Raw genomic sequence first — 15133 nt, forward strand, 5'->3', positions numbered from 1 at the left:
GTTCTTTGATTGGCTACTATTACCAGCAATAACCGATTGCTTTCTTTTCACATTTGGTCTTATTTCTTCACAATTTCTACCCTGTCGTGCTACTTTTCAAGTTTTAAAACATAAAACTACCCTTGCCCATTTCTACTCGTTAATTTGAAAACTAACATTTATTGGAAGAAGATTGCGCAATCTCGACCAAACCTGTTTGAGCATGTCAGTTTTTCGTCCAATGAAATGACTAAGAAATTACATCAGTTACTATTTCTATCTGTGCCGTTTTACCCAAGAAATGAAATAGTATATTCAAGCGCAAAATAAAAGAGAACCAATATGCATGATATTTGGAAATTATATCCATATTTTATTAATTTTCAAAATTAAAGCCATTATAATGTTGATACACAGGTGTCGATATAAATATTAATCCGTCGAAAGGTTGCATTTATATACAAAGTATAAAGTAATCGCGGACTAATACAGTTTATCCCTTGCAAAGAGATTCCCTACGTAAGAACCACGTTTACCATGACGTTCGCACTTTGTCACATTGAAACAGCTGGAGGTACACCACATTAACCACACGTACGACGAACACGTCGGAATTTACGGCGAAAACGACCGTAAAGACAGAATCTTCGTTAGAATTGTGCTACCCAACCGCCAAGATAAGTACTTTCAGCGATTTCGGTCTGGATTTCAGTGAAATCACGGCTCTCGACGGATATAACAACGAGGAAACTCCACCATGCCAGCTGAACGTAAAAGCGATGGATTCACCGGCATTTTACGATACTGAGGTGGAGGTCACCAAGACGAAGAACGCAAATTCAGTCTTCTTATTCGACGAACCTCTCCTGGCAGAATACGGTGAGCTGTATCAAAACGAAGGCTCTATTGATCTGACCTCCTATTTGGATCCAGGGGCCTCGTCAACGGTCAAAAGCGACGATCTATTCCGAGAGCTAGGCTTTCCTCCAACGTCCACCGTCAACGACCCGCCGAATTCTGAAGGCACATTACCAGAGCTCATCAAAGTCAACCACCCAAAACCCGAGTGTTCAACTGAAGATACAGGATACATGCCTCAGATTGGTAGAGCAAGAAATTCCGAAACCGACGAGTCGGAAAATCAACGGCAGATCGTCGTGAAGACTGAGAAGGTCGAGTTAGACACCAGCGGCCATTGCTGTCAGGAGAACAACGGCAAACCATACGAGTCAGCCAGTCAGACCACGTCGACTGTTCCGGGAACACGAAACCAATTGAAATCGGCTCCACCTGGAAAGGCAATCGTCAAGGGAAAACGTCTGATCGACAAGGAAAGCGACGAATACAGGCAGCGTCGTCAGAGAAACAACGTAGCTGTCAGGAAGTCCAGAGAAAAGACCAAACAGAAACAGCAAGAAACACAGCAGAAGGTATCCCAACTGCAAGAGGAGAACGAGAGACTGCAGAAAAAAGTGGAACTGCTGTCTAAAGAGCTGACTGTGCTTAAAACTCTTTTTACTAATGTTGGAGTTGCAGCACCCGTCTTCAACGGGGCTGATGCAATGTAATTTTTGTCATCGTCACATAAGAACTCGAACTGAAGTACATGTAATTGACTATTCTTCATATCGTATTAATATATTAGAATACGATGGAACACGCAGTTATGGACTTGTTCATCTATTTATGTATTATCTGTCACGTATTAATTCATATAGATATATGTCGAAAGTAGTGTACAAATACCTTGTCTTTTACAAATCTAGTGATGATAGGTTAGGATTGTGTCCTTTTATAACGACAGTATGTACACTGACTTGTGAGCTTTGTAAAGTATTCATTAAATTATACTGGCAAGTTATATAGCCAGAGTGTACACTGTATATCCTGCTTCAGTCTGATTATTTTATTTCCAATACTGTGTACAGCAAGAATAAGCACCCTCAACTCAAAGGCATTCTTTCAAGAAACACTGGTATTGCCAAGCATAAGTGTTTCTCCTGAAACTCTTTTTAAGTAATATATGTTATGTGTCAAAAAGACTACAGAAACTAGAAAAACCATTGGAGATCAGTTTCACCAAATGAGCTTCCTGTCTTAATCTGTACAGTAATACCAGAATAGCAACCGAAGGTGAAAGTCACCCAGCAACTTGGTTGAACAATGTAAGATAACATCCTTGACAAACTACATGCATGCTGCATGCTATAGGTGTAGCAGTCATGGGGTAGCAGCCCTTGTCACTTGCATTCAACCTCACTATGCAAAATAACAACACATTCCATTCCACTGTAGTTCTAGGTCAACACTGAGAGAACATTTCTGCAGTCTTCTGAGGCTGGTTTCCAGACTTTATACTCAATCTACTCAGGAACTGAGCAAAGACTTGCATGAGAGAAGCTCTCAGTGTTGCAACATGAACAACGGCAGCACAGAACTAATGTAACCTATGCCTCAGAGATTGTATGGCTTCCTACAGTGCATGTATTGATATTTGAAGATTCAAAGTTGGCTATTCCTCTGCTTGATTTTTTGTTGAAAAGAGCAGGGATTGATTATTTGTTCCAGTAACCTACAACCACTCTCATGTGACAGTCCATGCAAAGCCCAGGCTTTCAGAAAGACATGTGAAATTAGCCGGTATCAAAACTCCCACACACATTCTTCTCAGCTGCCTTTGTCTCAACTGACCTATGACCATTCTTATCAAATTTTTACCATTGTCCAACTGGGTGATCTGACAAACAAGTTCCCAGTACAGGTTTAAAGTATAGGTTTTCTGTGGCAAAAATATGAAATTTTAACTGAGAAATTAATACTTTTACAGCTTGCAAGTGTACTTGCTTTACAATAATTTCTGAATTACTAACAGTCATGTGAGGGAAGAATGTAGGAGGGGATTCCCCATTGTACAAAAGCTGCAGTGGTCCCTATTCATATGCAAATGAGAAACCATATGATCACAGAGTGTCAGGATGTTGCATCACTCTTTACAGACCTGTGAAAACATTTAGTTGCCATAGCAATTTCTATCCCATGATACAGCAGTGAGACAGAAGAATGGAATAATGTGGAATATCAATGTACAAAGATGTTGATATCGAATTGTAAAATTCCTTATCATGTGGAATACATGTGCCTACCATCCTGACAATGCTGTATGCAGTGTAATTGACACATGCCTCGAACCATGGTACCTCTGCCTGTCCAACTTTTACCTTTCAATCAGAGTGAAATGTAAAATTACAGAACAAGAATTGGTAAAAAAAAAATCAGGATTAAAATTTCAATATTTGTTTTCTATTGGACTTCTAGTACATGACTATGCTTAAATATAGGTAACTTAGGTAAGGCTGTATTCGCAATACCTCTGAAGAGGTTAGAGGAGATTCAGAGGAAGGGGGAGCTTGAAAACATTGAGTGAAAATTAGGGGACTTGAAAATGCGATGGGACTGAAAGGGGACTTTAAAACAATGTGCTGCTGATGATTGGTTGTATCATAACAAACCAATGTTGAACAAAAAGTCACAGAAGTGTAAAGGTAAAAAAACCTTCATAGTTAAGTATTCACGCAATAATTTACTTAACATATCATATTAAAAGCAGGTACTTCATCACTCCCATAAAGGTTGCACGACTCATGTGAAACCGCTCCAACCACTTGTTTAGCTTGTTGGACACCATGGGCCGGAGTCCTATGTCACCACAATGTCCATCCATGTGTCCATCGCTTTGTAGATTGATTTTGTTCCAGTCATGACTTAAAAACCAATCGTCAGAATGCCTTGTAATTTGGTATGAAGCATTATCATGGAAAGATTTAGATTCATTTGATTTTGGAAGATGTGGTCTGTATAATGAATGGTCACTGGCATAATTAATGAATTTATCCATTAGGCTACATCTCAAACTCACTCCAACAATTTGATGAAAGAGATTGATTTACGGTTTAACTTTCTGGCTAAAGTTTGGTGGGTGTTGCTTACAGATTATAAATTTGTTTGCATATTTAATGAGTTTCTGTAATTTGGCTCTATATCAAAACTGAGTGCATAAATTTTGACCGGACCCCTGTTAGATATTGATCTTACTCAGGTCAATTTATGTGAAGTTTTATGAGCATGATGTATTGATAGCTCATATTTGCAAATTTGCTGAATTTCTGTAATTCACTTATATATCAGTATTGAGCAGACAGATTTTGACCGTACTTCTATGATTAAATGATTATACGTAGGTCAACATATGTTGTAGGTTTGATGAACTTGACATTCTGATTATCAGCTTGTTTACATATCGAATGAATTTCTGTAATAAGGTTATCTATCAATACTGATCAAATTGACTTTGACCTTTACTATTCATAGATCCTACTTTGGTTTACTTATTTTGAAAAGTTTACGAATATGAGATTCTCATTACAAGCTCAGTTGCAAATTTAGCAAATTTATTGATCATACCTAGTGTAAGTTGTAGTTTAAGTTTGATGAGCAAGAAATACTGATTAATAACTTATTTACATATTTCAATGAAATTCTGTAGTCAGGTGATATCAGTGAATTCACTGAAATTGATCAAACTTCTTTGCTACATCAGTTATACTTACTTTAGTGATGCTTGAAGTTGATGGGGATGACATATCATAATGAGTTCATTTACATAACAACTTTCTGATCAGACTTCCAAGGAATACTTGACATACTTTTGCTTTATGTGAAAAGTTTAATGAGTATAACATACATGTCATGCTGGAAGTTTGAGGAGTGTTACATTTATAAATGACCCACTGTAATCTGAATTTGAACAAAAACATTGAATGACCTGTATTTACCTCAAACATAAGAAGCATCAAGTTTGTATATGGCATACACAAATACGAATAAACACCTTTTGTTATTTTGCTTCCATACCATGTTTCCTATTGGCACACACTGTCTACTGTGTGTAACTTTGATTTTAGAGTAGTGCACACATATAGCGATCTAGATTACAGTGATCCTCACGTCCAGTCCTGGCGTCCAGCGTAGAATGCTTAGGCTTACACTTATATATAATAACTTGCAGTTTTCATGCACACATAAAACCAAGGGTACATATCATTTGTTACCAGTACCTGTTGGTTTTGACAGACTGTGTGGACCCCTTTGTATACATGTTCATCCACACTGGACATCAAAGTAACTTCAAGTCAAATGGTAATAAGCAGAATTGACTTGCCATGAGGGTATACCATGTTTGTTGCCTGAATAGTCTGTTTTGCAAGGCCATACACCTTGGGAAACAGACTGTTTCAAGCAACTGGCTCATCCAAGGGAAAACAAAAACGCCATAACCCTAGTGTGTCCATTCCATACCATGTGTGTTATCAAACTGTAACACACCTAATCCAATTTTCTCACTGAACAATTTGAAAAACTAGAGTGTGTGTAATATTGTATAGACAGTGCGGTCAACAGTTATTCCAAATTGTTAACAATTTTGGAAACTGTTAACCTTAAACTCACTATATGCATGTTCAGCGTCATAATGGTCCATACCACATGATCATAATCAGCAAATCAGAGTAGAGAGAGTTTACAATGTTTGTTTAAATATGCACATATTGACATTGGCTTTATAAGGTATAGCTGAACGTTACATCTCCTTAGACCAGAGTTATTACAAAACACAATTCTCTGATATTATAAGTCTCAAGAAAGAAGTTTTTTGCAAGCCTCAGACCAAAATTGAATTACTCGTTATACTGTTGCACCTAAATATAACAGTGAATGTTATAATACCACACACTGACCACTGTAATATCATTAGAATGACACCACACACACTGACCACTGTAATATCATTAGAATGACGCCACACACACTGACCACTGTAATATCATTAGAATAACACCACACACACTGACCACTGTAATATCATTAGAATAGCACCACACACACTGACCACTGTAATATCATTAGAATGACACCACACACACTGACCACTGTAATATCATTAGAATGACACCACACACACTGACCACTGTAATATCATTAGAATAGCACCACACACACTGACCACTGTAATATCATTAGAATGGCACCACACACACTGACCACTGTAATATCATTAGAATGACACCACACACACTGACCACTGTAATATCATTAGAATAACACCACACACACTGACCACTGTAATATCATTAGAATAACACCACACACACTGACCACTGTAATATCATTAGAATAACACCACACACACTGACCACTGTAATATCATTAAAATGACGCCACACACTGGCCACTGTAATATCATTAGAATAGCACCACACACACTGACCACTGTAATATCATTAGAATAACACCACACACACTGACCACTGTAATATCATAAGAATGACGCCACACACTGTAATATCATTAGAATAACACCACACACACTGACCACTGTAATATCATTAGAATAACACCACACACACTGACCACTGTAATATCATTAGAATGACACCACACACACTGACCACTGTAATATCATTAGAATAACACCACACACACTGACCACTGTAATATCATTAGAATAACACCACACACACTGACCACTGTAATATCATTAGAATAACACCACACACACTGACCACTGTAATATCATTAGAATGACACCACACACACTGACCACTGTAATATCATTAGAATAACACCACACACACTGACCACTGTAATATCATTAGAATAACACCACACACACTGACCACTGTAATATCATTAGAATAATACTACACACACTGACCACTGTAATATCATTAGAATAACACCACACACACTGACCACTGTAATATCATTAGAATAACACCACACACACTGACCACTGTAATATCATTAGAATAACACCACACACACTGACCACTGTAATATCATTAGAATAATACTACACACACTGACCATGGTATTGTCAACATGGCATCATCCATACACTAATTTTATACCACAAGTCTCTATTTCAATAAAATCAATTTAATTCAAAATTTTACAATATAAATTTTACAATGACACCTTCCACTGAAGAGTAAGAGTACTGTAACATAGAATAGATGTGGTATATCTGCTAAGGAAGATAACTGCATTTATTATGTACAAGTGTTTGAGATGGCTGTACATCATGAATGGTCATGATTCTTTAAGGATGTTTCTGTCTGTTTGAATTTTCTTGAATCAGAGTCATGACACAATAAAGGTACAAGTCATATTGTAGATATGAAGATACAAACCAACAGAACATTTTCTACAATTTACTGGTAGTTATGACAGGATTAAATTAAATTTCACTGCAAATTTCTTCACAGAAATGTCTAATGAAGAGATCACAAGATTTTTTCATATGAATAATTCATAAAAACTGTCAACATTTGCTGCATACAAAAGATGGCAAACACTGTCGTTCAACTGACACACTGGAAATTTCAATCATTAAGACATTTCCAAGACTGGGTTGTCCAGTAAGTTGTAATTTCTACTAAATATCATCATTCTTTGTGTAAATTGATTTCCTCCATGACGACCATGTCATGCGATACCATAACAATGTAACAATTGATAGGTCCAATGTCTTTACCCATGATGCACTGCATGTCATACCCATCCTCAGGTTCTTCAGATACAGGGAGGAGCTTTTCAATAGTATCTTGTAAAAGCTATAACACAAACAAAAGACACAGCCAGATGTTACTTGTAGCAATAAAATAAATGATACATAATATGAAATGAATACCAAATATATCCACTGCAATTCTTAGCTACAAAGTCTAGCACTGTTTTCCTAGTTATTTTTTTTTCACTGAAAAAAAAAACTCGTCTTCCATTCTAGCTATAACAGAGAGATGGAATTAGTGAATCAAACAGAAAAAGTTAACTTCCTTGTTGTGGAGATTTCAGTGCTGCTTTTGTAATGAAATCCTAACCCAGTTCTAGTCACTCATCACTACATCACTAGACACATGAATTATGAAAAGTGTGAAATCCCAGTGGAGTATTCCATCTTTGAACAGATTTCAGTCACTTGGTAAGATGATCAGAATCAACACCAACTGTTTGATCTTTGCGTATTTCCATGGTTTAACAGATGAAGGTCTGTCTACAGTCCATGGTCTGTTCCACTTTTCTGATGTACAGGGCAATACTGCCTTTTGTATGAACATGTAGGGAGATCACAGGCATTTGTCATGTACCATATTCAGAGTTAGTAGTCAGAGATTATGATATGCATGGCAGTCAGGGACTGTGATATGCATGGCGGTCAGGGATCATAGCAGTCAGGGACTGTGATGTGTAAGGTAGACAGGGACCATAGCAGTCAGGACTGTGACGTGAATGAAAGTCAGGGACCAAAGCAGTCAGGGACAACAGCAGTCAGGGATCATAGCAGTCAGGGACTGTGATGTGTAAGGTAGACAGGGACCATAGCAGTCAGGACTGTGACGTGAATGAAAGTCAGGGACCAAAGCAGTCAGGGACAACAGCAGTCAGGGATCATAGCAGTCAGGGACTGTGACGTGAATGAAAGTCAGGGACCAAAGCAGTCAGGGACAACAGCAGTCAGGGACCATAGCAGTCAGGGACTGTGATGTGTAAGGTAGACAGGGACCATAGCAGTCAGGACTGTGACGTGAATGAAAGTCAGGGACCAAAGCAGTCAGGGACAACAGCAGTCAGGGATCATAGCAGTCAGGGACTGTGACGTGAATGAAAGTCAGGGACCAAAGCAGTCAGGGACAACAGCAGTCAGGGACCATAGCAGTCAGGGACTGTGATGTGTAAGGTAGACAGGGACTATAGTAGTCAGGACTGTGACGTGAATGAAAGTCAGGGACCATAGCAATCAGGGACTGTAACGTGTATGATAGACTGAAGGACCACAACAATCAGGGATTGTGACGTGTATATGTAGATGGGGACCATAGTAGTCAGGGACTGTGATGTGCATGGCAGTCAGGGACTGTGATGTGAATATTGTTCAATGATGTGATGTGCATTTTATTCAGCTGTCAGTGTGTCAAGTCTCTAAGTTATATTGCAGGAACTATTGGCTTTTTTTACCTGTACTTTGATTGACGGTGTTTGTGACTGGCCATTGTCTGTAGATTTGACAAAGACATCCAAATTCATTCTTGTGACAGGTGTTGACACATCTTTGTTGCACCTACTACAGTGAAGCTCAGTTACACTGAAATAAACATATAGAAACATGGTTATGAATCAGGCAACAGACTTACATGCAAGCTAAGGCTATTTCATGCCAAGCTCCAACGATCCAGCTTGAAGTACCGGTAACGATAATTTGAGCTGAAAAATTATGAGTCTAGTAATACCAGTATTTTCCAATTGGTGTCTCTCCCATTTTATGAGTGTTGGATTGTCATGTTTGAGGACACAATATACTTATATAAATATGGTACATTTATTTAGCAGGGAACACATTAAAACACACTGTCTTTTGTTTCATACACATTATCAGATTATAGATGTTTATCAAACATGTATATCATATCCTAATGCTGAAACTACCTTGTGATACCAAATCTTTTCTGTAGAATGAAAGATAAATGATCAAGAACAGTCGTGACTGATTCTGATATCATTAGAAAAACTTGATCCATCTTAATGTCAATGTTTGACATGAGGATGGTTGTCTGGCATGAGGATTGATGGACTTTTCAAATTTAGATTATCAAAAGTCTTGATCATTTGTCAACTTTTCTTTAGTGGTAATAATGGGCTGTGTTAGTGTTTTCACTGTATTTTAATCAACAAGACTGACAATCCAAATGTTTGACTGTCAGTTCCTGATGAGTTGCCTCTCTCCTTCTTAAGTTTAGTTTTACCAACATACTCTTCATTTCCGCCTTGAAGTCTGTCATTGCCACAGATGTCACAAACTGGCCAGGAAAAAGCTGTTGTTTCATCAACACCACTGACTGCACCTATAGTTTGTTCAATGAAAACAGAAGTCATACAAAAGATGAATACTTAACAACAACTTTTATTTGTAATATGCATTAGCTGCACACAGTCATCATAGCATTCTCAGCTTCTGCCTTCATGTCACTGTGACAGAATTAAAAGGTAAGGGAATCGATCCCAGGAATCAAGTTTGTTCTAGTTTGTAAGAGGATTATGAAGGTGTCATAGCCTTTTGTTTTCCATTGAAATTGTAATCTAGTAAGTAAATTTGCTGGCAAGACAATCTGACACCTGCATGAACCATGCCTTTAAGAAATATTGACCTGTCTTCATCAGGAAATTTCCAAAGTTTTTAATATCACAGTGCTCAGAATACACTTTAACCCAACCATTTGAAACGATGCAAATGTATCAAACATGGGATGGTACCATGGGAACAATACTACATCAATTATTGCAGCTCACAATATGGACTTTTTGGACATTTTCAAATTGACTTCAAATTGCTGAAAGTTTCATGGAAATGGTAACAACTGTCAGTGACTTCAGCTTGTTTGGGAATGGCAGCCATCATCAAAAATTCATCAAAGCAGGCATTATATAAATAATAAATAGCTGTACACACATCAGAATAAATATATCAGACTGTGTACCTTTAAAAAAACTGTAATGCATAAATCATGAATGACATACTTTGTTTGTAAGCCATTTATGAAGGATATTTCAGTGTGGCTGTGATAGCCCACTTGTGAAATAAATAATAAACCACAAAATAGAATATGGCTGACTGACATTTCATATACAACCTACCTATATGTATATTATGAAATCTTTGTCCAAACATAAATGGTAGTACAGTATGCATTATTTGAAAGATGATTACCTGTAACTTGTACCAAGCTATGCTGTCTGCTGTCTTTGGTCAGTTTTGGTAAAATGATCTGTGATGGCTGTTTCAATGTTTTCACTATATTTTCATCAACAACCCTGACACCTTCAGTAGCTTGGCTGTCAGTTTCTGCCACCGTTACCTTGGATACCATCGTGCAATAGTCTGCATAGACTTGGCTTTCACCATCTGCAAAGGACAATGTTATCACTGTCAGTCTGTATGTGTGGTAGTGTGTCTGTCTGTCTGTCTGTCCACTGAATTTGTGAAGCTTATGTCTCAAAACCAAATGTGATCTGTTTAGAAATATGCAATGTTTTGATAATGATCAAGAACTAAATAGAGTCTTGATTTTTCAAAAATGTCTGTTCATGACATATTACTTTGATATACCATAAATTTGCAGGGATGACTTATTTCACAACACAATCAACATAAAATTTGCACATTTTTTGAGAATTTTTGTCATCTTGTGTCAGAAGTTTTCGCTTCATAAACAATTTGTCAAAAAGGTCTCAGATTTGCTAGTTGGAATATGGGGATGACCTCTCATGTGTCCATCCAAATGATTAAGAAATTTGCACATGTAAAGTTTTTGGGGCAATTTTCTCTTTTTGGTCACAACATATTCTCATAAGCCGCTGGTTTGGTAGCTTTCAACATTTATTGATACAGTAAAATGGTGTAATACAGATACAATGATCATGACTATGAAATTTGCAGATAAAACCTTTTAGGGTAATTTCCTAATTTTTGATCAAAGCATCACAAAAACATTGACTCCTCTTAAAAAGCCAGTCCTGTGGGTTATATGAAATTTGCACCAATTAAATATACTATACTGCCTATTTTCTTACTTTTATTTCTTCTTACTGAGGTCTAGTCTTTAAACATGTCTGGACATGCTGCATCTGTCTGAGATGTCACATCCAAGTTCATTTATCTAATCGTCTCAAAACGGACGAACTACGAGCAGACCTACGAGCTCGTACGAGCGAAGTACGAGTGACGTAATGTGCCGTACTTTCAAAGTACGAGTGACGTAATGCAGGTCCCAAAATCGACAAAGTGAGCGTCAAGCTGAGCGTGGAAAAACAAAAACAGCGTCGAACTGAGCGTTGAAAAAAAAAGACAAAATAGGATTCGAAATGAACGTAGAAACATGCCAAACAGAATGTCGAAGTGGGGTTCTGAGTACGGGTGCTAAAATATAGCAAATATGCGAAATAAACACGTAATGATCGACTTGACTGATTTCAGCTTGAATTGGTATTGCATGCATTAGTGAATTTTCAAAAATGACATTCATAATTGCATATATTTCAACTTGGGTAGCAAGAAAACCGACGACTCTGAGTGACTGGCATTGGGCGTTCGTTCGTGTGCAAACATCGCGTGCAAGTTACAGACGATGGGCGGTATGGTGGGAGTAGGCAATAATAGCAATAAACAAAACGGCCAGTTTAGCCTACCCACGATATTGTAATACATACGTCATCCACCCTCTGATGTGATTTTCCTCTAATTAACGCCAAATAAATATATTTGTAAAAATACATTATTACGTCGACGACTTCATTGACGTCGACAAATCGACGTCAGCATTTATACTACGACTGATGCCTGGAACTTATCTACCGAACTGAGTGTAGCTAGGTAAGTTTGGAATGTGATGAGTTGGTTTTGAGTGATGTTTTTTTTTTGTTGTTCAGGAGCGCGAACGAACGAATTGAATATAGAAGTATCGAGCATCGATATCTTGTATGGCTTCTGCAAGTTCCGCGATGACAAACAGGAATATTGACCCCACAGTGACCTGACTATACCATTATTCAATAGGCGGGGCCGTATTCTCAACAATTCACACCAATAATAGTGTGGTTCCGATAATGTGCTTTTTCAAAACTTGAAGTTGAATGCGAGGTCAGAAAAATGTTAGTCTTTAAAATCATTGTTGAGTAGAGGTCATTTTCAAATAGACTGTACAACATGAGGTACACACGGGTGCCACAAAAACACCCGCCAACTCATAAAATCCTTCATATTATTCATTGTACACTGTGATTAACATAATGTGGTGATCAGATTATTTCGAGGTCCTAAGCTGACTCGCGAGCCACGCAGGTTTTATGTCTGTGAAATCATTGCACTTTCGAATTCGAGAAAGTAAAAAAGATTTACAACGGCGGTAGGTTCAAGTGCATTACAACCAATCGAGGTCGACCGGCGGTCAACAAAATGAGCCAAAACTGCAACGTCTGCAAAAAAGTCTACCATCGTCGTGGCGTACTATAAGTCAGAGAGTGTCGCGTCGTCTCCAGTCTTGACCCGTACGTACAGACTCGTCCGAAAGTCAAAGCCTAAAAGTATTCCTCCGCACTACACTGAACCCGCTCTCACGACCAAAAAAATAATCATACGAAGTTCACACCCGCTCCTACTTCCGAGTTTCGAATATACACAGAAAATGTGTCTAAGCGTTCGTTTGTCGTAAAATCCTTTCACATATTAAAACAAAAATCTTTCATCCATGGAATACAACATAGTCCTAGGTGTATTCATAAAAATTAGGTCAAAAGGCATGTGTGACTTATAGCTTGCATACGTCACTCGTACTTTGAAAGTAAGGGCGCATTACGTCACTCGTAATATGAAAGTACGAGCCCGTACTTCTGCTCGTACAATGTCAGTTTCGAGACAATTACATACCTCCCAAGTTTCACTGTCAAAACTCAGACGTTAAATATGCATATTCTCAGGTTATCAAAACATGCATAAATAATGTCAAGTACAAAGTTGACAGTAAATGTACACTAACATCAAGACAGCATGTGGTGACTCAAAAAGGGTTTTACCTTCAAATTGTTCAACACAAACATCTTGAAAGAAGACCATTTGTCCAGGAGTTAGTGATTTCCTGACAACATCAAGCAGAAAGCAGGAACTTCTAACATGAATATAGACGGCACAAGACGGTGGCTGTTTGGAATTCAAAGTGCTGTTAGTTTGTAACGATGAGTCAGAGATGTACACATGGTGACCTATGACCTCTGTAACTCCAGTTTCTTCAACATTTATGTCCACATCCAAAACTTCAGGTCTTGAATAGATAATTCTTCCATAGATACTGATTCTGTTCAACTTGCTGTGGGTCTGGAAATAACACAGAGAAACTGGTAAGAGATAAAATCAGTACATACAAATATGTTCTTCTATGAAAGTCAGCTAGAAGTTCTATAATAACAAATAATTTTTGCAGTGGAAAATTTCACATGATGGATCCCGTTGTGATACTTGCATATTCAAGCAGTGATCATTGTGATTAAATAGAGATGCATGCTACTCGCATATCTTATGTGTATTTTCCTAATATCTTGTGTTTTATATTATGTACTGGTATGATCTTCTGTTATGAAATGACATTTTTTAGTTCAAACCATGTGTATAACCTCTTAAAATATAAGTTTCAAGTTATTTATGAGTAATAAACCTTGGTAAGGTAAGCTGTGCATTTGCAGAGTTCATACCATGTGGATATCCTGTAGACTTGTCACACTAGGAGCATTGTAAATATCAGATTTGCACTGTATCTGTTTGATGTTATCATTGTCACATGCTGTAGTGAAAATGTAGCAAAAACTGGGAGCTGAGGACATGTCTTCACTTGTACCCTGAAAATAGAAAGTGAAAATGATCTACTGTTTGTAAGAGCTGTTTATATCTGTCCAATATTATAATTTGACACATTAAAATTAAAATAGAGCTATTTATACAGTAGCAGATAGCATTTAGGGTTTTGAATTCAAACTATCAGTTTTCTTACCACTTCTTTAACCCTTTTCCTGCCAAGTCCATATTTCACCACCAGGTCAAGATGGTTAAAATTAATGAAACACAACATATTCCATTATATTGTATTTTAACATAATACTGTATTGTACATTTGAAAGCTGTTGAAAACATAAATACTGTAAACTTGATTTTTTGGGGCTAAAGATGCTATAACAGGTCAAGCCAAATGGGTGAAAATACGTCATGTTTTGGCTCAATACCGCTTTTTACTGACTTGGCTGATGGGGAAGCGATACTGTCTGGCAGGAAAAGTTCAAGGAAAACAATTCATCTATGCAAGGTTACCACAGTGAATACACTCTTGCAACTCAGTGAAGAAATATTCTCCTTGTACTATATATTCTATTTTTGACTATGGTCTGCCACCCAAGATGTCAATTTACTAACCTGCATCGCAGTGTCTGTTCACTTTACTAACCTGCATTGCAGTGTCTGTTCACTTTACTAACCTGCATTGCAGTGTCTGTTCACTTTACT

General features: G+C 37.6%; 2 protein-coding genes across 7 annotated transcripts in view; one reads left to right on the forward strand and one right to left on the reverse strand.

Annotated features, from left to right (window-relative positions):
• The first annotated feature begins 515 nt into the window (after positions 1–515).
• LOC139148479 (CCAAT/enhancer-binding protein epsilon-like) lies at positions 516–1862 on the forward strand. Its single transcript, XM_070719946.1, has one exon. The coding sequence runs from the start codon at positions 759–761 to the stop codon at positions 1545–1547; it is 789 nt and encodes a 262-aa protein (XP_070576047.1). The 5' UTR covers positions 516–758; the 3' UTR covers positions 1548–1862.
• A 5090-nt stretch (positions 1863–6952) lies between these two features.
• Positions 6953–15133, reverse strand: part of LOC139148481 (DNA repair-scaffolding protein-like) — a 60211-nt gene continuing 52030 nt past the window's right edge. For all 6 annotated transcript variants that reach the window (XM_070719949.1, XM_070719947.1, XM_070719948.1 and 3 more), the window contains 6 exons: positions 14332–14475; positions 13660–13957; positions 10799–10993; positions 9845–9935; positions 9052–9178; positions 6953–7649 (listed from right to left, as the gene is read on the reverse strand). In XM_070719949.1, coding sequence (XP_070576050.1) covers positions 7482–7649; positions 9052–9178; positions 9845–9935; positions 10799–10993; positions 13660–13957; positions 14332–14475 — 1023 coding nt within the window. In that variant the 3' untranslated portion in view covers positions 6953–7481. The remainder of the gene's footprint in view (positions 7650–9051; positions 9179–9844; positions 9936–10798; positions 10994–13659; positions 13958–14331; positions 14476–15133) is intronic.

Source organism: Ptychodera flava, chromosome 13 (genome assembly GCF_041260155.1).
Source record: "Ptychodera flava strain L36383 chromosome 13, AS_Pfla_20210202, whole genome shotgun sequence".
NCBI lineage: Eukaryota > Metazoa > Hemichordata > Enteropneusta > Ptychoderidae > Ptychodera > Ptychodera flava.

What these genes read in the sequence shown, in the direction of transcription:
- LOC139148479 (XM_070719946.1), top strand. Translation starts at nt 759, where the DNA reads ATGGATTCACCGGCATTTTACGATACTGAGGTGGAGGTCACCAAGACG.